Source organism: Stenella coeruleoalba (assembly GCF_951394435.1).
Source record: "Stenella coeruleoalba genome assembly, chromosome: 20".
NCBI lineage: Eukaryota > Metazoa > Chordata > Mammalia > Artiodactyla > Delphinidae > Stenella > Stenella coeruleoalba.
The window spans coordinates 52,452,953-52,478,169 of record NC_137166.1 but is presented as its reverse complement, the minus strand read 5'-3'; the positions used below and the strand labels follow the sequence as shown (position 1 = coordinate 52,478,169).

The following is a 25,217-nucleotide window of genomic DNA, read 5'->3' as shown; positions in this document are numbered from 1 at the left end:
GAGTCCAAGACAAGACTATGATCTTCTCTTTGATAACTCGGGAAAGGGAAACGTGTTGGGGGAGGTCTGGGTTAGGACTCAGCAGCCAATTATCTTGGCAGGTGGGAGAGAGCGCTTCACTGCGGCACTGTGGGGGGAAAATAGAAAAGGGTGGTAAAAATGCTTGTCCCACCACCACCCGCCCCTGCCCCCGGGCCTGTGCCCGCTGGATTCACTTGACCAGCACGGGGAGCAGGTTTTCCCTTCATCACCTAGCTCGGCACCTGGTCAACCCAACTCCATAGAGCCCTGATTCCTGTAGTTTTGAACCCCAAACTGGGACGTTCTGATTACAGAGCAGCTGCTGGAGACCAGCCGTCACTGGAATCCTGAAGTAGGGATATTTCTGAACGGATTCAACAGTTGATAAGGGGGACGGCAGAACCCTAGGAATTATCAGTAGGTCGGCCTGGCAGATCAGCGCCTTGGAATGACAGGCAGGAGGTGCTTGGAGTGATCCCTCTGGACGCTTTGCTAAGGGTCTGCAGCCCCTTCTGTCTACTGGGCTGTCGTCAGAGCCAGGGAGGGACTCTGGAAGCCCCTATGAACGTCAGTCGCCTCTGAGGGACTTGCTTAGCGGCCTCCCCACGAGTCTCGGCTGGCGGATGCTTGCTGGACTGAAGCCCAAGGCGGAGGATGCAAGGAAGAGCATTCTGGGTAGAGGGAAAAGCACGTGCAAAGCCCCACGAGCAGAAGGCACAACCAGTTTGTCCAACCGCCAACTGCTCGGTGTGGCTGGAAAATGGGGGCGCTTGAGGCTGGAGAGGGGCTGGGGGTGGCAGAGGCAAGACCATGACCCCAGGATGAAGGGTTCCGGGGCTGCTGGGGAGCCCTGTGAGCAGGTCAACTGTGGATATGGGCCAGGCACCCTCTAGGGCCCGGAGGTGGAACCGGAGAGAGAGACCGGAGGCCCTGAGGCCCGAGAGGAGGCTGGTGCAGGATTCAGGAAGGAGGACAGATGAGGCTGGGGCTGTGGGGCAGAGAGGTGGGGACAGGAGGGGGACAGGGACAGGCTTTGGAGGGGGCTCATTTTTCGGGGCTCCCACAGCCCCCCGTCCTCTGCCACTACCCATGTTGCTTTCAGTGCTGTGCCACACACCTCCCCAGGCACACTGGAAGCCTTAGCGATCATTTGCTAAGTTCTTCTCGCCCTCATTCACCTCTTATTTGTCCCTCAGCTCCTTTGGAAAACCTCAGACTCCTGCCCAGGCCGGGTCAGGCGCTCTCCCTCCCCCACCCCTACCATACCCTGTGCTGCCTTCCCTCCCCCACGTGTCACCCTGAAACATCCTGCTGGGGTCTGAATTGGCTTCCCAATCATACTCCCAGGGGGCCCGGGTCTGCCTAGGCTCTGGTCTCAGCCCTGCTCAGCACCGGCCTCCCGTTAGCTTGGTAAAGGGAGTGGATGAGGGTCGGCAGGGGTGTGCTGGGGGCCGCCCCACGCTCACTTCGGACTTCCAGCTTGCACTCGGCCAGGGCCTCCCCCAGCTCGTTGACGGCCAGACACGAGTAAGTCCCCGAGTCGAAGGAGGACGGGCGGCGGATGTTCAGCGTCAGGACCCCCAGGTAGTTGTTCATCAGGAACCTGGGATCTCCGCTGATTTCCATCTTGTTCTTCATCCAGACCACCTTGGGCTGTTGAGGAGAGTGGAGAGGAAGCCATGTGACAGAGGGTACCCTGGGAGATAGCAAAGTGGGCCTTGGGAGGCAGATTTGGATTCTCCTTCTGGCTGTGCCACCTCCTAATTTTGACTGGCTGACCTTGGACGAGTCACTTCTCCTCTCTGACCCTCAGTCTCCTCTTCAGGAAGAGGAAGAGCCCACCCCTTGTGGTGGCCCATAGGGCCCTGCATGATTTGGCCCCATTACTCCTCTGCCCTCACTTCCCACCCCTTCCTTCCATCTGCTCCGCCCACACGGGCTGCCTCACTGTCCCTCAAACAGACCAGACAGCCTCCCGCCTCAGGACCTTGGCACTGGCTCTTGCCTCTTCCAATACTGCTCTCCCCTCCTCTTTTCACCTAACCAGTGCCTGCCTATCTTTCAGGTCTCAGTTCCCCTGTCACTTCCCGGGTCCTAGACTGGAACAGGAATGCCCCACTTTACACTCTCACAACTGCCTGCATTTCCCTAGCACACTCGCCACCCTTTATAATTTTATAGTCATTTGTGTGACTTCGGATGCATGGCGGTCTCCCCCAACATACGGGAACTCCTTGTTCAAATCACCGGCGCATAGAAAGCCTCTGAAAACGTGTGTTGAATGAATGAATGAATGATGTAAATAAATGAAGCAAATGAATGAGCTGAATAAATGAATGGATTGGTAGGGAAATGAGCAGAATGAATGAATGGATGGAGTTAGTGAATAAAGCAGTAGACAGCGGTGATGGCGGAGGTGAAGGAAAGAATCCACGGGATGCCTACAGCAGCTGACGCTAAAAGTTGGCAAAATGTGTCAAAAGGGCCAGGCAGTCAATATTTTAGGCTTTTGGGGCTCTGTGGTCTCTGGGTCATGAACCACACACAAACCATTAATGTGAAAGCAAGATAACAAAACAGAAAAAGAAAAAACCGTTTTAAAAATTATTTATCCCCTGGTGGTCCAGTGGTTAGGACTCCATGCTCTCACTGCCAGGGCCCGGGTTCAATCCCTGGTCGGGGAACTAAGATCCCACAAGCCACGTGGCACAGCCAAAAAAAAAATATCTTAGAGAAACCGGTGGCAGGCGGATTTGGCCCGAGGGCCGTAGTTTGCCAGCCGCTGGTCTAGGTGGGTCCTTGGAGTTCAAGGTTGCAAGTGTCCACATTCCCAGACAGTAGTCTGGAAACCAGACAGGGCAGGAAGACGCCAAGGAGCCCTGCAGGTTTAGACCCCCTCCGCCCCAAAGGTTTCTGTTTTTGAGGGAAGTCAGTGTAGTGAGCTGAGACTTGGGCTCTGGTTAGAGCAGAGAGACAGCAAGTGGGTTAAAAGTGAGCAAATCCCACGAGCAGAGAGAGAACTCAGGGAGGAAGCGCCCGTGTGGCGGGCAGGCAATGGGGCTTCACCTCGATGATGAATTCCCTACAGGGTTACACATTACACACACTACGTGCGTACACACACACACACACACACACACACACACACACACACGCACACACACACACACACACGGCACCTTCGGGTAGCCTCTGACGGCGCAGTTGAGAGCTGCAGCGTAACCAGCCACGACCACCCGGTCAGGTAGAGGCGTCAGGAACTTGGGAGGCGTTCGGAAGTCATGCTCCTTGTACTCAGGCAGTTTGAAGGTGACACCTGGGGGAGGGGTGACACACCTGTAAGGGGACTGGTCTTCACTGTCCCCGGACCACTTCTCCTCCAGCACCAGCTGCCATCAACTCTGAGTGCAGGGAGGGAGACTATATCGAAAATAGATAACCAACAAGGACCTACTGTAGAGCACAGGGGACGCTACTCACTATTCTGTAATAACCTATATGGGAAAAGACTCTGAAAAAGAACGGATATATGTATATGTATAACTGAATCACTTAGCTGTACACCTGAAACTAACACAACATTGTAAATCAACTACACTCCAATTAAAAAAAAAAAAAAACAGAGAGAGAGGGGGAACCGGGACTGGCCCCCTCGGAACGGTGGCAGTAGCCATACCTGTCTTGAGGATGCAGGCCGTGTTCTTGGAGACGCCAGGCGAGTCGCTGAGCCCACAGATGTTCTCGCTGTAAACTCGGAAATAGTATTCGTTGCCCATGATGAGGTCTGATACGGTGCAGGAGGTATGCCGGTTGTGTTCGTAGACGTTGAACCACTCCTACGGCATGGGGGACGGGGAGGGGCCGGGAGAGTCAGGGACACGGACCCAAGCGGGCGCCTCGCTCATAAAACCCACCGTTCCCCAGCAGCTCTGTTCACAATGGCCGGAAGGTGGGAACAACCCAGGTGCCCATCAGTGGATGAATGGACAAGCAAAACATGGTCCATTCAAACCAGGGACTGGTAGGGGAATTCCCTGGTGGTCCAGTGGTTAGGACCCCACGCTTCCACTGCAGGGGGCACAGGTTCAATCCCTGGTAGGGGAACTAAGATCCTGCAAGCCGCACTGCACAGCCAAAAACAAAAATCAAACAAAAAAACAGGGCCTAGGGGCTTCCCTGGTGGCGCAGTGGTTGAGAGTCCGCCTGCCGATGCAGGGGACGCGGGTTCGTGCCCCGGTCCGGGAAGATCCCACATGCCGCGGAGCGGCTGGGCCCATGAGCCACGGCCGCTGAGCCTGCGCGTCCGGAGCCTGTGCTCCGCAACGGGAGAGGCCGCAACAGTGAGAGGCCCGCGTACCGCAAAAAAACAAACAAACAAAAACCAGGCCTAGGACTCAGCTGCACGGATACCTGCTACAATGTGGGTGAACCTGGAAAACGCGGTGCTGAGTGAAACGAGCCAGACACAAAAGGCCACAGAGTGTGTGACTGTGTCCATAAGAAATGTCCAGGAGGGGCCGGTCCACGGGGACAGGAAGCAGATGGGGGGTTGCCAGGGACTGGGTGGGAGGGAAAGGGCAGTGGCTGCTCCACGGACAAGGGGTTTCCTTTGGAGGTAATGAAAATGTCTTGGAACTAAATAGACGGGGTGGCTGCACAACATTGGGAAGGTGTGAAATGCCACTTGAAAACGGTTAATGCTAAATCTGGCTAGAGGAATTTTACCTCAATACAAAAGAAAGAAAAAGAAAACCTATTAAAGAGTTCCTTGGTGGCCTAGGGATTAGGATTCCAGGCTTTCACTACTGGGCCCGGGTTCCATCCCCGGTCGGGGAAATGGGATCCCTCAAGCCGCCCGGCACCACCAAAAAAAAGAAAAAGAAAATCTGTTATGCACCAAATCTCAGCCCAAAGGCTTTCCTCCCTGTCCCGGCCCATTCTCCCAAATTTCCCGGTGCCTCAGTTTCCCCAGCTGGGAAATGGGAACAACACACCTGCTCTGACAATCTGGCCAGCTTTTCTCCCCCCAAGTCCACTCCACCCCGGGCCCCTCTAGTCTCTCACCATGGTTTTCTTGTCGGCCTTCTGGACGAAATACCCGGTGATCTCACTGTTGCCATCATCCTTGGGGGGCTTCCACTCCACCAGCGCGTTGGTGCCCCACACCTCCTTCACCATCACGTTCTCCGGTGGCCCTGCCTTTTCTGGAAGATGGGGCGCGTGTTATGTCACTCCAAGCATCCCTAAACGTCCAGTGCCTCACCTCCTCTCCCCTGTCCATCCCCACACCCTCTGATCTCTCTTAGGCTTTTTCCCACTCCCATTTCCTCCCCTTCTGACCCACTGCCACCTCACACCCTCCCCGGTCCCAGTCTCTCCACTTTCCCCTGTCCTGGGTCCTCCTCATCCCCGCCCATCTCCTCCCCTCCCCCCTCATCGCCGCCGCCTGCGGGCCGCGCACCCACGACCCGGATGTGGATGGTGGCCGTGTCCTTCATGTTCTCTATCTGCACGCTGAGCTCGTACTCCCCGGAGTCTGAGCGGGCAGCCTCGCGCACGAAGAACACTGTGTCTAAGTCGCTGGTGTGCACGAGCACGTGGGAGGTGTCTATGGGCGCCCCGCCCTTCGTCCACGTCACCTGCGGCCTCGGCTTTCCCTGTGCGGGAAGGCGGGGAGGGCGGCGAGGTCAGCCTGGGTCTCACCCGCAGAAGCTGACCCCTCACCCCTGCCCCACCCCCGACCCCAGCTCGACGCACCTGGAAGGGAATGACGAGGTTAATATGCTCCCCCACTTTGCGGATGTAAGTCTGGCGGAGGTGGCGGGGCAGCCGGATCTTGGGTTGCTCTGAGGGCACAAACCCAGGGAGGGGCTCAGCGCCGGGCAGAGGGACTCGACGGAGGGACAGACAGACCAGGGGCGATAAGGTTGTGGGGGGAGGCCCTAATGATGACACCGACTTGGTCTTTAGGAGAGCAGAGTCGGGGGTCAGGAGTCCTCACCCACAATCTCCTGGATGGTGACCGGCTGGGCCAGGGTGGCCGGCTGGCTGCGCCCCGCGATGTTGACCCCAACGACGCGGAAGGTGATTCTGGCTCCCGTGGGGAGGTCCTTGACAGTGAAGCCACAGCGCTCCACCAGTTCCGTGTTAGCAGGGATCCACTCGTCAGCTAGGAGAGAGGAGCGAGGCTGGGCATCTTCCTTCAAGACCTTCCTAGGGGCCCCTCCGTTTGTGTCCTTTCAGCGCCTAGGGCCCCACCGCAGTGAGTAGCTGCAACTGACATTTCTTGAGCATCTCTTATGACCAGGTTGGAGCTAATTAATGGTAGCGCATTAACTCCTGCCTCCATTCTGTTATCCCCATTTTAGAGATGAGGAAACTGAGGCTCAGAGAGGGTAAGGGGTTGGGGTGGTAGTTACAGACAGCTCCTCGGATTTCCTGCTTGCAAATGGGTGCTTTTCCATCCTGGTTTTATTGCCACGGGTTGGTGAACCAGTGAGAGTCAGACCAACAATCAACAGGGTGAACTCTAACAAAAGTATAATAGGTTCTGAAAGACAGATTGGGGAGGGGTGGGCAAGGGTAGGAACTGGGTAAAGAGTGCTGGGAAGAGAAAAGGAAGAAATTGACCAGAGACCACCCTTCCATCATTTACATGCATCCCCAAATCCTGTCATCACTGGAAACTGCTTTCGCCATTTTTAGATGAGGAAACTGAGGCTTAGAGGTTTGCCCAAGGTCACACAGTTACAAGGTGAAGGGACAGGATTGGAACCCACAACTGTCTGACTTAAAGCCTGGGATACAGTGTCAAAATGATCTTGTCTGTCTCCCCAGTGAGAGGACCATGTCGGAGATCTTGTCTGTCTCCCCAGTCAGAGGACCACGTCGGAGATATCCCCAGAGCCGAGGCACTGGGCCTGGCATGGAGTCAGTGCTCAATACATGTTTGTTCCGTGGAGGACTGAGAGTGGGATATGTGGAAATATGGATAGGTGGATGGACAGACAGATGGAGAAACAATGCCTAATTAGACGGTTGGATGGTCATATAGGCAAACGGATGGATGGAAAGAAGAGAGGGAGAGAAGAAACATAGTGGTGAAGCGATAGATACATGGATGAAAACAATGTTACTGGATGGATGGATAGTTAAATGATCCAAAAAATTTTCAGATGGATAGAGAGATGGTTGGATGGATGACTGGGTGGGCAACTGGAGAAAAAGAAGGAAAGAAGGGACGGAGGGAGGGAGAAATAAGAGGTGAAAAAGAAGGAAGGAAAAGAAGGAAGGAAGGATACATGGATGGAAGAATGGATGGATGGATGGATGAAAGATTGGTTGGATGGGTAGATGAATGGATAACTAGATAGAACACAGGAGGAGCAACATAGGTAGTAGATAAATACTTGGATGGATGGATAAAAAGGTATCACTATGTGGAGGATGGGTGTAGGGGAGGGAGGGGGGAGGGAGAGAGGACAAGCCGGTCACTGGAGGCCTGGCTTGACCCATCCCATCCCAGGGATTCAGGCAGGCACAGACAGAAGGGCCGTTCGCTATGGCAGAGATCTGTCCCTGCACTGCCCTATTTGCAGGCCTCTGGGACTGTGTGTGTGCCACCGCCCCCCACCAGGCCAGACGGGGTAACTCACAGCCTTCCACGCAGTACTCCACCAGGTACCCATCGATGCCACCTGCCCCAATCCTATCTGGGGGCCGCCACTTGAGGGTGGTGGTGGTGTCCGTCACATCCTCCACTGTCAGGTGCTGGGGTTCACTTGTGGGTGCTGTAAGAATCCAGGGAAAGGGGAGGTAGGGTAAATGAGGGCTCAGGGGTCAGAGCTGGAGTCACTGGTCAGGAAAGGGATCAATATGGTGGGCCAAAGGTCAGGGAGCAAGGATGTGGCATCACGGGTCATTAAAACAAGATCTCAAGGAATCGTGAGGTCTCCAAGGGCAGGGATAGGTGTCTGTGTGGTAGGTCAGAGGTCAATGCCATATTCGGGGGACAGCATGGAGTCTAGGATCATAGAGGTCGGTGGCTGTTGTACTGGGTCAGGAAGAGGTCAGGAGGATGCGTGGGGCTGGGGGGTCAATGTCTTGAGTTGTTGGATGAGAGGGGACAGACGTCAGCGGAGTCAAGGGAGTCAAGGCCAGGGTGTAGGCTTAGAGATCAGTGACGGGCAGGCCATGGGTCAGAGGTGGGCGGGGGCTCGGTGAGGGTGCAGAGGGGCGTCACCAATAGGCATGAAGGGCTTGGTTTTGCCGCTGGGCTGGGAGACCCCAATGGCGTTGACAGCAAAGACCCGCATCTCGTAGAGGATGCCCTCGATCATATTGGTGGACTCATAGGTGGTCTCCGTGAAGACCTCGAAGTTCAGCTTCATCCAGTGCTGAGAGCCCTTCTTCTTCCGCTCCAGGAGGTACCCTGGAAGCCCCCGCAAGCAGAGAGAAGTGGGAAGTCATGGGGAGGCCTGGGGTCCCAGGTCAGTTGGGGCAGTCAAAGGCACATCAGAAGGTCACATGACTCTGAGAGGTCTGAGGCCGTGACTCTTGAGTTGATCTCAGGGTCACAGAGCAGTCAGAGGTTACCCGTCATGGGGCCAGGGATCAAGAAGGGCCACAGGTCATGAATCAGGGCGTAAGGAGGTCATGAATCAGGGCGTAAGGAGTCACAGAAAATCTTAGGCTGTTAGCCAAAGTGAGGGTTCCCAGGTTGCTGGGGAGTAAAGAATGATAGGGAGGGCAAAAGGGATCGTGAGCTATTGAAGATGGAAAACCGAGTTTCCGAGGGTGGTCACTGAGGATGCTATAGGGACTCTTGGAGGTCAAGGAGAAGTCAGGGGACAGGGAGGTCATCAGAGGTCATGGGCACTGTGGCACACGGGCACTCACCGGTGACCATCTGTCCCCCGTCATACTTGGGTGGCTCCCAGACTAGGGTGGCCCAGTCTTCTCCAACCGATGTGACACGCACAGCCTCCGGGGGATCTGGGACATCTGGGGAAGGGGAGGCAGGATGGTCAGAGGATACCTCATGGCCTCGGGGAACCCCCCCTGGCTCAGCCCCCTTGCTCCCCTCTGCTCACCCACAACCCGCAAGAAGATGGTGGCCACGTCCTCGCCGACGGGGTTGGTGACCTTGATGGTGTAGCGGCCCTCATCAGCTCGCTCCGTGCTCTCGATCACGAAGCTGCTGGTGTCTTTCTGCTTCTCGATGTGGACCCTGCCCTCAGTGCTTGAGAACACCTGAACACAGCCCACCAGATGGCCTTTTTCTACCTCTCTCAAAACCCAGACCGGCCTCCACCCCTCCCCTGCCCAACAGTCTCCAATGGCTCCCCGTGACCACACAATACACAGGATGTGGACCCAGCACAAGTGGACCTGCTGGGTCTGCCCCCAGCCTCATCACCCCCCTGCCACTGCCCTCCTTGCCTTCCAAACACCACCCTTCATTAAAAACGCCAGGCTGTCTCATCCCCAAGATTTTGCAAAGCTGATCCCCAGGGCATGCAATGCCCTGACCCACTTCTCTCTCTGCTATACCGTTACCCATCCTTTAGAACCCACCCAGAAGTCGCCTCGTCTGGAAAGCACTCCTGGCTGCCCTCAGCTGAAAGTGACAGCCCACTCTGACTGCTATGACAGAATCCTCATAGCTTCTGGTACCTCCCTTTCTCTCAGCCCTGATCACCCTGAACTGTGACTGTTTGGGCACGTGTCTGCCTCTCTCCAAAGGTGAAGGCTCCAGGAAGGCAGGGGCTGCATCTGATTCATGGTTGTATCCTCAATGCCTATGCAAGAGCCTGACATACAGGAAACATCAGGGGGTGTTTGCTGAGTGAAGGAATGAATGAAGATTGAGTCAAGTCTATCCGTTTTACAGAAGAGGAAATTGAAGCCCAGAGGAGAGAAGAAAAATTGAACTGTTTCAGGGCCTGGAACATACAAGATGAAAATATCTGTTGGATGGATGGATGGATAAGTGGATTGATTCATGGATAAATGGACAAATGGATTAATTACTGGATGAATTCATTAATCAATCAATGAACTGATGAATGGAAAGATGGTTAGATGGATGACCTAATGGATGGCAGGACTGATTGACTGATTAATGGGTTCATGGGTGGATGGATGGGTGGTTGGATGAATGGTTGGAGCACTCATCACGTGCTAGGCCAGAACCATGTGGTGAACAAACAGAATCTCCAATCTTCAAAACAACCCTCTGAAGAAGGAATCAAATTCCTCATTTTACAGACAATGAAACTGAAGCTCAGAGAGGGAAACCAGCTTGCCTAAAGTCACCCAGCAGAGCTGAGAGGGCGAAGTCAGGGCACAGGGGAAGCTCCACCTACCTCATCCTCCTTCATCCAGGTGGCGACAGGAGGGGGCTCCCCTGTGATGGACACGTCCAGCCTCAGCTTGTTTCCAGCCACGACCACAATTGTGTTTTCCGAGGTCTTGCCCGAGAAGTCCAGGTGGATCTTTGGTGGCTCTGGTGGCAGAGGAGAGATGCTGGGGAACTTGGGAGTGGGCAGCTGGGCCCTCCCCATCCCCTCCAGAGGATCTCCTGAGAAGCTGGCTTCCAACAGCCACAGAGAACCAGCGGTCCAGGTCCCCTGCCCCTCTGCCCTCAGAGCCAGGAGTCCAGGCCCCCAGCCTAAGGACCACAGCAGCCTCTGGTCCCTACCTTGCTTGGGGACGTACTCCACCGTGATTTCTGGAGGACAAAAAAGACTGATGGTTAGGTCTATGGGGCCCCTGATCCCCCCCCTCACACCCCATCACCCTGGGGCCTGAGGGGTTGGGAGGTGGACTCAGGCCCATGACTGTCCCTCCTCCCACAAGCACCTGCTGTCACCCCCAGCGTACAGTTAGGGAGACTTAATCCTGAAGGGGGTTGGGGTCTGGGAGGGCAGGTGCGCTGGCAGCCAGGGGGAGACAAGGAGGTATCCTCACCCAGGAAGTTGAGTGTGGCCGAGAGGGACAGGGCATAGCCGTCGGGCACAAACGTGTAGTCTCCCTCATCCTCAGGGCGAACATCGTCAATCGTCAATCTGTGGAACCTAAGGGGAGCGGGGGGGTGCAGGGCAAAGGTCAGGCCAGGTCGCCCTGGGGACCACCGCGGAGACACACGCGCCGCCATGCGATCCCCGCGTTCAATGCAATGCTAGTGCCTGGACCCAAATCTCGCTCTGCCCCTTACTAGCTGTGTGACCTCGGGCAAGTCACTTAACCTCTCTGTGCCTCCGTTTCTTCATCTATAAAATAGAGGTAATGTTCACAATCTACAAGGGGGTTGTTGTAAGGCATTTAGAAGACTCCCTGGCACCTGGTAAGTGCGCTGTAAAGCATTAAGATTAGTTCTCAGCATTACTGACACCATCAGCAGGCAGGGGCCTCACACAGAACCCAGAAAAAGTCTACGTCTGCCAAGAGCTATGATCAGGAAATCCACAGGGGCACGATGCTCTGCTGGCATCACAGTGGTTCTCGGCATTCTGCAGATTACCAGGTGTTTATCTCAGGTGTCCACGTGCTACGCTTTGAATTCCAGCCCCGTTTCCCTAGCTAGATGGCCTCCCCGCCAAAACTGACTGTTTGCAAATATAGTCACAAGTTTCCTGTCCTGTGGCCGTGACCCTTGCAAGGAGACCTTGCCGCCTGTGACCTCCTTTGCCCCATAGGATATAGTGGAAGTGACACTGGGACAGCGCCCAGCCCAGCCCTCAGAGGCCCTCTTCGCTTCTGCTCTCTCTCGGGACACCTGTGTTGGCCACGTGAATATGTCAGGAGCAGCCTCCTGGGGAATGAGACGTCCCACGAACCAGAGTGGAGGCAGCCCAGTTGACCCAGATGAGGGCCTGAGGGAGCCCAGGAAGACAGCCATCCGAGATCAGCCAGCCTCCCACCAACCCTGAGACTCACAATGAAATAAACCCTTGTGTTTTATTGTTGTCGTTTGTTTTGTTTTTTCGCAGTCCTGCATGGTTTGTGGGACCTTAGTTCCCCGACCAGGGATTGAACCCAGGCCATGGCAGCGAGGACAGAGTCCTAACCACTGGACGGCCAGGGAATTCCCTAAACCCTTGTTCTTTTAAACCACAAAGTCTGCAGACCACGTCCGCAGTCCACTCCGCACCTCCCGATGTGGGACATGGTGATCCTCTTGCTGGGCCGCACCTCGACCCCATTCTTGTACCACTTGCCCGTGACCTTCTCATCGGACACCTCACACTTGAACATGGCCTGTTCTGAGGCCTTCACCGTCACATCTGCGATGTCCTGCAGGACCTCCAGCTGTTTCTCTGGATGGGGAGGGAAGGAGATGGGGCCATCAAACTGCGGGCAGTCCACAAAGACTGGCGAACACCCATTATGGGCCAAGCAGTGTCCCAGGTTCTTGGGATTCTGGCCGTGAAACAATGTGTGGGCCTCGTGAGCTCACGTTCTAGTGGGGAGAGAGACAGTGAATGGGAAACACACAAACCAATAACTAGAGGGAGCGATGAGGCCTGAGGGATGGCAGGGAGGCCGCAGAAGGCTCCCAGGTAGAGGGCACAGCATGTGCAAAGGCCCTGCAGAGGAAAGCAGGCTTGTTGGTTTGGGAAACAGCCAGCAGGCTGGTGCGGAGGGAGCAAAGCAGACGTGGGAGACGGCACAGGCAGGACACATCCCGTGGGCCATGGAGAGCACTTGGCATTGACTCCGAGTGAGGTGGAAACTGCTGGAGGGTGTTGGGAACATGGCTGCGATCTGACTTACATTTTCTTTTTAATTTTTTAAATAAAACAATGCACTTGTATGGCTTAAAAATAAAATGATAAGAGGATGTAGCTATAGAGCGGGAAATCTCTCACCCACCCACTTCCAATCGTACCGGTCTCGATCCCTTCTCCAGAGACACTATAGCCAGTTCATAGCCAGAAAAGCAAAGATGTACACACAGTTCATTCCCTTCTTTCTTTCTCTTTCTTCCTTCCTTTCTTTCTTTCCTTCTTTCCTTCCTTCCTCCCTCCCTCCTTCCCTTGCTTCCTCTCTTTCCCCTCCATACAAATAGTGGCATATTTGCTTCTTCACCTAACAATACATCTTGGAAACCCTTCCAAATCACTAACTAAAAATTGTCCTTTTTTATGGCTACAGAGGGAACTACCATCATTTATCTGGCCTATTAATGACTCGGGCTTTTTTTTTTTTTTATCTTTTTATATTGAAAATATTACAGACTCACAGGAGTTTGTAAAAATAGCACATAGAAAAAAAAGGGGGGGAATAGCACATAGAGTCCCATGTACCCTTCACCCAGCTCCCCCCAATGGTGACATGTCTCGTAACTGTAGTCCACTATCCAAACCAGGAAACCGACATGGGTCCAGTCCTGTGAACTAGACCACAGAATGTGTTCAGTTTTCACCACCTGACATTTTACAAGGATCACTCTGGCTGGAGTCAGGGTTGAGGCGCAAGTGTAGAAACAGAGAGAGCAGTGAAGAGACTATTGCCACAGTCCAGGGTATGGGGGGCGGGGGATGGAGACCTGGGCCAGGTGAGGGCAATGGAGGTGGAGAGAAGTGGTGAGATTCAGGATATCCTTTGAAGGTGGAGCCACCGGGATTTGCTGGTGAATCAAATGTAGGGTATGAGGCAAAGAAGGAGTCAGGGACAGCTCCAAGATTTGGGGCTTGGGCAACTTCGAGTGGCGCGCTGAAGCATGCGCAGTGCGGCTCCCTGCCCCACTGGGAGGCCCCCTACCTTCCACGATGAGCTCCGCCTCACACTGGCCGCCGTTGGTCATGACCTGGTAGTGACCACTATCCGCCAGGGTCACATCCGAGTAGATGAGGATGTGACGCTTCCCATCCTTCTTGAAGCGGTACATGGACTTGAAGGAATCCTCCCGCGTCAGTTCCACGCCATCTTTCGTCCTGGGTGGAGGGGACAGGAAGGGGGGAAGTGAGGGGCTCGCTTAGGCTGGAGTCTGGATGTCAGAGGTGAGTGAGGGGCCAGACAGACAGTCCTGAGAAGGAATCAGGAGTCAGAAGGGAGATCACGCAAAGGATGAGAGACAAAGGTTGATAGAGGTGTCTAGAATGGATGGATCGCAGGTGGGGGTTGGGGAGAAAAAGAGGAAGAAGAGGTGACAGGCCACAGGTCTCAGCTGGAGGTCAGGAGACACAAAAAAAGGGTCATGGGGAGAGGTCAGAACATGGAGGAAGTTCGGGGTCACAGAGAGATGTCAAATATTGTGGCCTCAGTAAATGGTGCTTCCCTGCTTGGGCCAGTCCTCCCACTTCACTTCTACCTCCTCATCATTCGAACCTCATCTCAATCGTCACCTCCTCCAGGAAGCTTTCCCTGACCTCCTGAGTCCTTTTCTCCTATTAAAAAGTGGTTATAGCATCAGTTATTGATCCTCTGCAATATCAATATTTGTCAAAATAAAACTTTGATATTTATTTGTGTGATGACTTTATTAATGCCTGTTTCTGTCTCCAACACACACACACACACACTCCACCCCAGCAGTTGGCCAGATCATAAACTCCACAAGGACAGGTTAATATATATTCTCTCCATTTTCTCTCCAATACATGGAAGAGTGCCACCACACAACAGGTGCTCAATAAAGACTTGTTGGAGGGGGAATAGATGTAAGAATGGACAAATGGATGGGTAGATGGGTGAGTGGGTGGACGGGTGGGTGGATGGATGGATGAATCAATGGGATGGATGGGGAGATGATGGATGGATGGATTGGGGGCTGGGGAGATGGATGGATGGATACATGAATGAATAGTCAAAGCATGGATAATTGGTTGAATGGGTGAATAAATAACTTAAAGAATCAGAAATAGCAGGGATCAGGAAAAAGACCTGGAAGAGGATGGGATGGGGAGAGGTCAGAAGTTTCAGAAAGAGGTCATGGTGAGGATCAGGATTTATAGAGAAAGGCTGAGGTCTCCTGGAAACTACCGGTTAAAGGTCTGAAATCTTCAAGAGAGGTCCTGGGGCTTCCCTGGTGGCTCAGTGGTTAAGAATCCGCCTGCCAATGCAGGGGACACGGGCTCGAGCCCTGGTCCTGGAAGATCCCACATGCCGCGGAGCAACTAAGCCCGTGCACTACAACTACTGAGCCTGTGCCCCACAACTACTGAAGCCTGCGGGCCTAGAGCCCGTGTTCCGTGACAAGAGAAGCCAGGGCAGTGAGAAGCCCGTGCACTGCAAGGAAGAGTAGCCCCTGCTCGCCTCAACTAAAGAAAGCCCGCGCGCAGCAACGAAGACTCAATGCAGCCAAAAATAAATTAATAAAATTAAATTTAAAAAAAAAAAGAGAGAGGTCCTAAAGATCAAGACCGAGACAAAGACACTGTGGGCATCTGTGTGGAGATCAGGGGTCAAGAGTCACTTACCACATGACTTGGGCGCCCTCTTCTGACACCTCCACTGCCATTTCTACCCGGTCGCCCACAAACACCTGCTGGTCCTCGAGGGGTGTGACAATCAAGACTGGGGGTTCTGTGGGGTGCAGGGCGACAGGAGGTCAGTAGGTTCAGGATCCCCTCCAGAGCCCCACTCCCCAAGCTCACGCCCAAATCCCGGCCTCACCTCTGACGAAGACCTCAGTGAAACACTTCTCATCTTTGACGACGACCTCATAAGCAGCATCGTCCGCCAGCGCACACTTGTTGATGGTGAGAATTCGCTTCTTACCAACATTCTCAAACACGTGCCTGACGCAGAAGTCTCAGCTCAAGCCAGGGCACGGGGGAGACTCTGCGTCCACCCATCTATCCTCAGGACAGGCCACTCCCTCTCAGAGCCAAATTGTGTGGGAGGAGATCGACGGTCCAATTTCTAGTATTTACGTAACCACAGCAGAAATGCTAACCGTCCACCCATATCCGTCTTCTTCCGTTTAGCAGGGACACACAGCGACCCACCTAGACAACTACATTTCCCAGCCTCCTTTGTGGCTCGGCGGGCCGCACCACTGAGCGTGGACCAACAGAATGTGAATGGATGTGATGGCATAACTGCAAGGTCATCTGTAATTTTGCGGTGCTTGCTCTAGACTTCTCTCTCCTTCCAGCTTCCTGTCTGATAGACACAGATGTGCCCATGACCCGCTTCAATCATGCAGATGAGGACACCACCACGAGAAATGGTGTAGCCAAAAAATATGGAACCTGCGTCTAGCTCAATCCGCCAGAAATATCTTTCTCTCTAAATTAATATGTTCTGGGGACTCTGTTACAGCAACTTAACCTGTATCTTTTTTTTGTTTTGTTTTGTTTTTTTGCGGTACGCGGGCCTCTCACTGCTGTGGCCCCTCCCGTTGCGGAGCACAGGCTCCGGACGCGCAGGCTCAGCGGCCACGGCTCACGGGCCCAGCCGCTCCGCGGCATGTGGGATCTTCCCAGACCGGGGCATGAACCCGTGTCCCCTGCATCGGCAGGCGGACTCTCAACCACTGCGCCACCAGGGAAGCCTAACCTGTAACTTAATTAACATAATTTTTATCTTATCCAAAATGCTCGTGATGAGAAATTTGGAAAACACAGCCAAGGGGAAAATAATAAAAATAGAACCCATCCATAATGGTATCATCAAGAGATAACAGCTACAAATATTTTGGCCTCTCTCTTTCCAATCTTTTTATATCTAATCTACACGTAGATTAACATTTTGTGAAGCAGAGATGAGCACTGTGCTTCTGCACATAACACTAATCTGTTTTTTTCTTTTTTTACATCTTTATTGGAGTATAATTGCTTTACAATGGTGTGTTGGTTTCTGCTTCATAACAACATAACACTAATCTTGAACAGCTTCCCATGTCAGTATAAATCTTAGAATATCTTTTTTAGTGACTGCACAGCACCTTAACATGGAATTGTATGTTTTGGTTATTTGACTTTTTGCTACAGCAGCAAATGTTCCAGTGAACATCCTTGCAGCTAAATATGAATAACCACGATCATGCCCTTATGATAAATACCTAGGCTTGCACGATCTAAAGGTTTTGGGGGGACTTCCCTGGTGGTCCAGCGGGTGAGACTCCGCTCTCCCAATGCAGGGGGCCTGGGTTCGATCCCTGGTCGGGGAACTAGATCCCGCATGCCGCAACTAAGACCTGGCACAGCCAAAATGAAGAAATATTTTAAAAACAGATAAAGGCTTTAGAATACACTGCCCTTTTGGAGATTTGCCAATTTACATTCCCACCAATAACATGTGGACCTATTTCCCTATGCCTTCTCCAGCACTAGGTTTTATCCTTTTTTTGGGGGGGGGGGCCGCACCCCGGCATGAGGCACATGGGGATCTCAGTTCCACAACCAGGGATCGAACCCGCGCCCCCTGCAGTGGATGCGCTGCGTCTTAACCACTGGACTGCCAGGGGAGTCCAGATTTTATCATTTTGTAAAGTTTTTGCCCATTTGGAGAGCAGAAAGACCGTTGGTGGGGTTTTTGTTTGTTTGTTTGTTAATATTTATTTTATTTATTTATTTGGCTGCGCCGGGTCTTAGCTGTGGCATGCGGGATCTTAGTTCCCTGACCGGGGATCGAACCCGGGCCTCCTGCATTGGAAGTGCAGAGTCTTAACCACTGGGCCACCAGGGAAGTCCCAAGACCGTTGTTTTGACTTGCGTTATTATTAGTGGTGGTGGTGGTTGTGTTTGCAAGGTTGAATATGTACTTAGTGAATTAGCTACTTGGGTTTCTTCTAACTGAATTCCTGTTCTTCATCGCCTTTGTCTGTTTTTCTACCGAGGTATTTGCACTTTTCATATGGATGAGGGAGTGCCCTTTCTGGGTTAAGAGTGGCCAGCCTTATTTCTGGACTCCCTCTCTGGGACTTGGATACCCCCAACCCGGGGACTGCCCCCCTCACATACTTGCTACTTGGTTTGATTTCTTGACCGTTCTTGAACCACTTGAGGGGAAGGTCTGGGTCGCTAATCTCTACCACCAACTTGATCTTGTTGCCTTTGTCCACTTGGTAGGCTGGATCCAGCTTCTTCGTGAAGGCTGGAGATTGAGGGATGCAAGCGGGATGGAGCTGAGAGGTTCTCACTGTCCTGAGCTGTCAAGTCTCCCTCCCCAGACCACCAAGGTCAGAGAGCCTCCTGTGAACTTGGAGGCCCCTGAGAACTGGCATCTCTATTACTCCTCAGATTAGGACCTCCAAAAGATAAGTCCAGGGTCCAAACATCAGATACCTATGGTGCTGGAGTCCCTATGGGCAGGGCCCGTCTCCCCTCAGACCAGCACTGACCTGCACTCTTCTTGACCTCGACCTTGGCCTTCTTGAGTCGCTTCAGCATGCCCCGGAGGTCAGTGATGCCATACTGGAAGGCAATCCTCTCATACTCGCTCTTCTTTGCCCCTTTCAGGAGCTCCCAAATCTCAGGCGGGATGCCTAGATCATCGTCATCTTTCTTCTTTCTCTTCTCCTCCTCAACCACCTGCCTGAAGGTGGAGAGAACAGGCCGGGGCCACCAGGGAGTGAGGAGGTGAGGGTCTCCCTCTGCCTTCTCCACTCACTTGCTGTGTCACTTTCTCTCTCTGGGTCTGTTATTCCTTATCCTGTCCCACCTGAACCATTGCTCCAGCCTCCTCCCTGGCCTCCTGACCTCATCTCATCTCTTCACCTCCAGTCGGTTCTCCACTTGGCCCCAGAGGGCTATTTCTGACCCCCACATCAGATGCCACCCCTTCCCTGCTCAAAACTCCTCCATAGCTCCCCATTGCCCTCAGGAGGAAACCCCAGCCACTCAGCCTCGAAATCACAACCTCGCCCTCTGTCCCATCACACTCCCACAGCTATCCAAACCACCCTACGTGCCTTTTCCTGAGCACTCTGGGCTCGCTCCTGCATCCCAGCCTTTGCACAACGTCTGTCCCTGCCTGGATGACCCATCTCCACCTGCTCTTCAATCCTACAAATGCTAGTACCGAAGTTCCCTCCTCCATGAGGCACCCCCTGTCCTGCCAGCACCTCAGTTGCCCTCACTCTGAGCTCTCACAAGGCCCTCGTGGGACCTTCTCTCTGACCACACTAAACAGTCATGGTCTGTGTCTGTGTCTGCTGGATCAGACCCATCTTCCCAAGGCAATGAGCGACTCAGTGTCAGGGAACCAGTCAAACTTCTCCCTGTCCCCTGATCAGGGCCTGGTAGACGGGAGGCCTCAGAAGATGTTTGATGAGTGAGAGAGAGTGAATCTCTGGAAAGAAGGAAGGAAGGGGAGGGAACAAAAGAAGGATAGATGCGTGGGTGAATTTGGGGGACATATGAATATCTGGATTGACGTACAGAGCATTAGGTGGGGAACTGGTAAATGGGTGGAGGGGTCCATGGATGGCTAAGTTGATGGATGAATGGGTCAATGGATGGGTAGGTTGGTAGGGGATGGGTGGCATTAAGACAGGTGGATGGGTTGATGGAGGATGGCTGGGTAAGTGGGTGGATTGATGAGTTGGTGGCAGATGGCTGGGTGAGCAGTTGGGTGAATATGTTGATGGAAGATGCCTGGGAAGATGGTTGGCTGGGTAAAGACAAACAGATGAATCTATTAGTAAATGGAGTTTCTGGGGATTTGGTTATGGAGATAGTTGAGTGAGTAGAAGGATGGATCCGTGGACCAGCAGATAATGAATAACTGAGTGATTGGACAAGCATCATGTAGAATAATATGAAATTGCCAGTATTCAATCATTTTTTACCTACAGAATAGCAACTTCATATAGATGAGTCTAACAGGGAGCTATCTGGGAGGATGGGTGTGCCGTTGAAGAGGTGAACAGTTGACAGAGGAAAGGCTGGCAAATGGGTAGGTGAATGAGTAGATGGGTGGGATGTTGGACTCAGTTGAAAGAGAGATACAGGTGCAGATGGGAAGGTGGATGCATGGTAGACAGATGGCTGGTGGAAACGTGGATAGATGGGTGCCTCAATAGATGGGGAAGTGGATGATGCGGTAGGTGGGTGAAGGATGAATGAATGGGTTAATGAATGGGTGGCTGAGTGTAATGGCCGATGCGTGGACGGACAAGTGGGAAGAGGTGGGTAGATGAATGGATATGTGGGCAGATGGATGGGCGGTGGGCAGGTAGGTGGATGGGTAGATTCGTAGATGGATAAATAGGTAGCTGGTTGCCTGAATAGATGAGTGGGCAGGCTGATGAGTGGGTGGGTTGATGGGTAGATGGATAAATAGCTGGCTGGCTGGCTGGATGAGTGGGCAGCCTGGTGGGTGGGTGAATGGACAAGTGGATGGATGGATGGTTGGTTGGGTGAACAGGTGGATGAGTAGGTGAATTGGAGCCTGAGTGGACAGGAAAGTGGATGTGAGGACGATGGGTTAAAGGGTGGGTAGGTAGGAGAAGTGATGGGCAGATTGTTGGTTGGGTGGGGCTGTGGGTAGGGGTGTGGGTGAATGGGTGGATGGGTGAATGGACAGGTGGCTGGGTGGGCAAGGAATGGGTAGATGGAGGGGAGGCAGAGTCCCGGGATGGCAGTGCGGAAGCAACGGGGGGCAGGGGGGCCTCACCCACCATCCTTCTCCTCCTTGAGGCCCCATCTCCCCTTTCTGTGCCAGGCGGGGTGGACTCACCTCTTCTGCAACAGGCCGCTGAAATCCAGCTCACCTTTGCCTTCCGGCATCTTTTCACCCCTGTGGCCATTGAGAGGGAGTGTGAACCCCATGGAGGTCCCGACCCTCAGACTCACCCTGGGTCCCCACTCCTTGCCCTCCCTGATCCTCCCCTTCTCCCACAGCTGCCCCTCCCAAGGGACACCCTCCCATGGTCCTTGGCACCAGGACATACTCCTGCCCCTCCCCAGGGTCCGGGGTCACTTACGAATGCTTGAAGCTTTCTAGACTCTGCCCAGCGGAGTCCTGATTGGGCGCTGGGGAGAGGCAATGGGGGAAGGGAAGGTGAGCTTGGAGGCAAGGCCTGATCTAAGAACAAGAGTGCCCACCCCAGGCCTGCACAACCTCCCCCAGACCCCTTTTCCTCCATCTCTCGGGCCAGCACACCCTCTCACTTGGGACTGGACACCCTCTGCTTGTAGATGCATTTCGCTGGCCGCCATGCACCACCCTCTCTCAGCGGCCTGTATCCCCCTCACACCTGGGCTGGCTGGCCCTTCTCCCCGGGGCTGGGCAGCCTCATTCCCTGTGCCCTCCATGTTTAAGTCCCCACACATCCTGGGCTGCAGATGCCCCCAAACCTGTACACTCTCAGAGTTCCACACACAGGCTCCCAAATCTGTGTAGCCCCCCATCCATCCTGTACACCCTCACCCTAAACCTGTCCACCCTTAGACTCCCCTGAAATAAACAGTAGACAATAAAACGGAAATTATACTTTAAAAAACCAAAAAACAAAAAAAAACCTGGGACACCCTCACTTCCCGAGCCCTTACTGCCACTTTCTCAAGCTTGTACACTGTGACCCTGGAATCTACATAACTCACCTCCTAAGTTCCACGTGAACACCCCCAAACCCTGAACCTTTTCACCCCCAAATCTACACCTCCTCACCCTCTAAGCCGGTAGATCGTCTCCCCTATTTTGAACAACCTGACCCCTGCCTCTGTGCTCCATCTTCCGAAAACCTGTGCCCGCCTTGTCCCCACATCAGTATACTCTCCCCACACCTGGCTGACAGATCCATCCCCCCAACCAGACCCAAGACCCCTGGCCCCCACCCCCGCCAGCGTACCCTCCACATCAATTTTGAAGGCACAGCTGTCGCAGATGTCCTTGGCTTTGACCTCGAGGCGGTAATCCCCGCGGTCACCCAGTACCACCTTCCCGATGTGCAGCTCCAAGGAGTATACCTGGGGGCCAGGCCAGGGGTATGGGTGCACATGTCCGACCCCCAGTGCCACCCCACCTCCCCCAGAGCCCACCTCACAACTCTGAGTGCCCCCAGGAAGGGCCAGCTGTCTCTTCCCATGCCTGGACAATCTTGGCCTCTGGGGGCCTGCGTCCCTGACCCTGAGAGCTCTCTGGGCACGCACACGCCGTGCCCAGGTGCACCCTGCCCCGGCCCAAACATTCTTCCCTCCTGCCCGGCACAACCCCTACCAAGGAGCTCCACACGACCTCCAGCCCTGGCCCACAAGCCCTCGAGTCCCCACAGGGTCCTCACATTGCTGGCAGAGTCGTGGGACTCCTTGAAGGAGAATCGGGCCCCACTCTTGCTGTCCAGCTCCAGCCACTTCCCCTTGAACCACTTGATGGCTGGTTTGTCCGGCAGCTCTTTCCCGTTCAACTTGGCCAAGATCACGGCATCCTTTCCTGGGTGGGGGTGGAGGGGTGGGAGGGAATGGCCAGGCAGGAGTCATAAGACTCTATGGAGAGGACTGGGAAGCCGGGAGACCCCAGCCCTGCCTCCCTCAGACCCAGGAGCCCAGCCCCCACCCGATCCTCCCCGAGGCACCCCTCACCAGTCTCCACCGACACAGAGGCTGGTTTCTTCAGGAAAATGCCGGTGGGCTCCTCAGCGGTGGGAGACTGGTCCTCGGGTGGGGCTTCTGCTCAGGAGACAGGATTAGGGGGTCTAAGGCCAGCCAGGGAGGGGACGGCAGGCTACTTTGGGGGCGGGGTTGAGAGTGAATGAGGGACCCTCTGCTCAGCAGTCAAAGACCTTGGGGCACAGTGGCTTCTCCTGACCTAGGAGAGACCACGCTTCATGCAGGTAGCTGCGGGACCAGGTTCCCCGCCCCTTTGGGCCTCAGTTTCCCCATCTGTGAACCGGATGGTCTTAAATGGGGCTTTGGGATAGGAGAGGATAGACTGGGGCATTCAGAGCTGGGCAGGACTCGGTGATGAATGAGCCAGTTGCTGGGGGCTTGAAGGCCAGGCTGAGGGGCTAGGCTCTGTCCTGGAGGCACTGGGGAGCCAGGGAAGGCTGTGAGCAGGGGAGGGCGGTCAGCACTGGAGCTGTGGGGAGGGTGGACCAAAGGAGAGAGAGCGGGAAGGTGCAGAGGGGCCAGCGGAGGCTGGGGGATGAGGTGCCAGCTTCTGCCCCGCCCTCTGAAACACCATCTCACCTTTGGGGGGCTCTGCAAGAGCCTCTGGAGGCGGGGCTTCCTTGGGAGCCGGTTTGGTGTCATCTTTGCCTGCGGGGGCATTTTTGGCCGCTGTGAGGCAGGAGATATTCACAGTTGAGCACGTGTTCAGCGTTCTCCTCTTCCAGAACCCAGGAGTGCAGGTCCCTGGGCCCCTCCTCCTTCGGAATCTGGAGTCCAGCAGTCCAGGTGTAAATTTATCTCTAATCCCAGAGTCTGTGAGATCCGGTTTCTCCTTGCCCCAGGCAGGCCATGCCCCATCCACCCAGGCCACCAGGCTCTGACCTTTTAGGTCTTGGAGGTATAATTAGCTCTTCCCCTGGGCTGGAAACTGGATACTCCTGCTGACCACAGCATCTTGCACCCGTCCTGCCTGCTGGCACCTGGCCCGCTGGGGCCCCAGCTGCAGCGAGGGGCTGGACCACCATCCCTCAGCCTGGTTGGTCTGGTGCCAGCGGACTGGACACCCAGGGAGGAGGGGTCCTCCCTGGGGGCTTGTGTCTCCTCTGTTCACTGCCTCATAGAGAGAAAGCCCCAACCCCATATAAAGAAATGCCTCCAGTCCCATTCAAAGAAGGGCCTCAAAACTGCACATGAAGAAAAGCTCACCAGCCTCTATATGGAGAATGTCCCCTAATTCCTACACGGGGAAGCCCCAATTCCCATTGAAATGAGGTCCCCTCAACCTTGTACAACCTTGTACCTTGAACCTCTAATATCTAGGCACATAGAGGACCTCATTCCCCTGCAGCGAAAGACCCCAATCCTCACTCAGAGAAGTGACCCTGGTCCCTTCCCAGAAGACCCCATCCCCAAATGTAGAGGACCCCAAACACCCTGCAAAGACTCCGCAGTCTACAACCACAGGACTCCCATCCTCAACGAGAAAAAGGGACACAAATTCATAATCAGAGAATCTCCATCTGCACCCAGAGATAAACCCCCAACTCCCCAGAGAAAGGAACCCCTACCACCCCACAGGGAAGGGGAAACCCCCTCCCACCTAACACAAGTATGGGACCCTCCTATCCCACACAAGGAAGGGAGCTCCTCCCCACACAGAGAAGGCACCCCATTCTCCCAACCCTATGGAGGGAGAAGCCCCCAGTCCCCATTCAGAAAACAGAATCGCGTCTCCACATAGGGAGGGAGTCCCCAAATCCACCTGGTTTTTCCTCAGGCATGTCGGCGGACCTGCTCTCTCTCCTCTGACCGCAGCTGTGTCCCGATGGGCCTTAAGGAGGACAGGTGGGCCCCGGGGGGAGCCCTTTAAGGAGTCCCGAGACTCCCAGGAGGCCCTGGGAGGCATCAGACGCGCCTCCCCACCCTCCCCTGCAGCCCCACATTCCGCCTGTGTGTTCGAAAGGGCGAGAAATAACAGCTGGACAAGGAGAGATGGCTGAATGCCAGGTCCCCAGGGAGGAGGGGCTGGGGTTCCGACACCTGGGTCCGAGGGAGGACGTGCCAGAGGCGGGTGACTCCCGGGTCTGAGGGAAGGGGGCCTGAGGGCCTGGACTCCTGGGTCCCGGTGCAGAAGGGACCTGGAGTCCAGATTTTTGGGTCCCAGAGAAAGAAGGATGAGGGCCTGGACTCTTGGGTCCTAGGCGGAGGGACAGTAAAGGACTGGGGTCTGAAGTGGGTGAGGGCTCTGAGCCAGAACTCCGGCATGGGGGTTGAGGATGGTGGGGAAGACAGGGTCTAGAAAGCCATTCTTAGTATCTGCAAGTCAGGAGTTTTCGGGAAACCAGAGCCGGGAGGGAGGGTCCGGTTTCCCAGGGTAGGCAGGATGGCCGCGGGGGAGGCGGGGGGAGGTCTCTGTGCCCGCAGGGAGGGCACTGAGTGTCGGGGACTCCGGAGTCCCACCCCCGGGCGTGGGCATACATGATGGCTTGGGGCCCCGGCCACCTGGGACCCCGGATTGGCCGCGGCCCCTCGTGGGACCGCGCCCTGCGGGCTCCCCGCGATGGTTCCCGGAGCGGGCGCGGCGGGCACCGGAGGCGGGGGAGGGGGCGGGTGCCCCAGCGGGGGCGGGTGGGGAGACCGGGAAGGCCCTGGAGGGCTGCCCAGACATTGGCGCCCTTCCCGGCAGGGGTG

General features: G+C 54.7%; 1 protein-coding gene across 1 annotated transcript; it reads right to left on the bottom strand.

The window, feature by feature from the left end:
* Positions 1 to 36: 36 nt before the first annotated feature.
* MYBPC2 (myosin binding protein C2) lies at positions 37 to 24,347 on the bottom strand. Its single transcript, XM_079906742.1, has 28 exons — positions 24,289 to 24,347; positions 23,106 to 23,195; positions 22,500 to 22,586; positions 22,202 to 22,350; positions 21,770 to 21,887; positions 20,903 to 20,951; positions 20,656 to 20,715; positions 18,317 to 18,510; positions 17,937 to 18,069; positions 15,643 to 15,767; positions 15,447 to 15,552; positions 13,789 to 13,961; positions 12,176 to 12,341; positions 10,993 to 11,099; positions 10,724 to 10,753; positions 10,389 to 10,528; positions 9,114 to 9,273; positions 8,920 to 9,024; positions 8,264 to 8,452; positions 7,677 to 7,811; positions 6,023 to 6,190; positions 5,779 to 5,867; positions 5,483 to 5,678; positions 5,086 to 5,225; positions 3,698 to 3,857; positions 3,201 to 3,337; positions 1,488 to 1,674; positions 37 to 127 (listed from the first exon to the last, which is right to left on the bottom strand). Exons 1-28 carry the CDS (start codon positions 24,305 to 24,307, stop codon positions 117 to 119), a joined length of 3,423 nt encoding a protein of 1,140 aa, XP_079762868.1. The 5' UTR covers positions 24,308 to 24,347; the 3' UTR covers positions 37 to 116.
* Between the last annotated feature and the right edge of the window lie 870 nt (positions 24,348 to 25,217).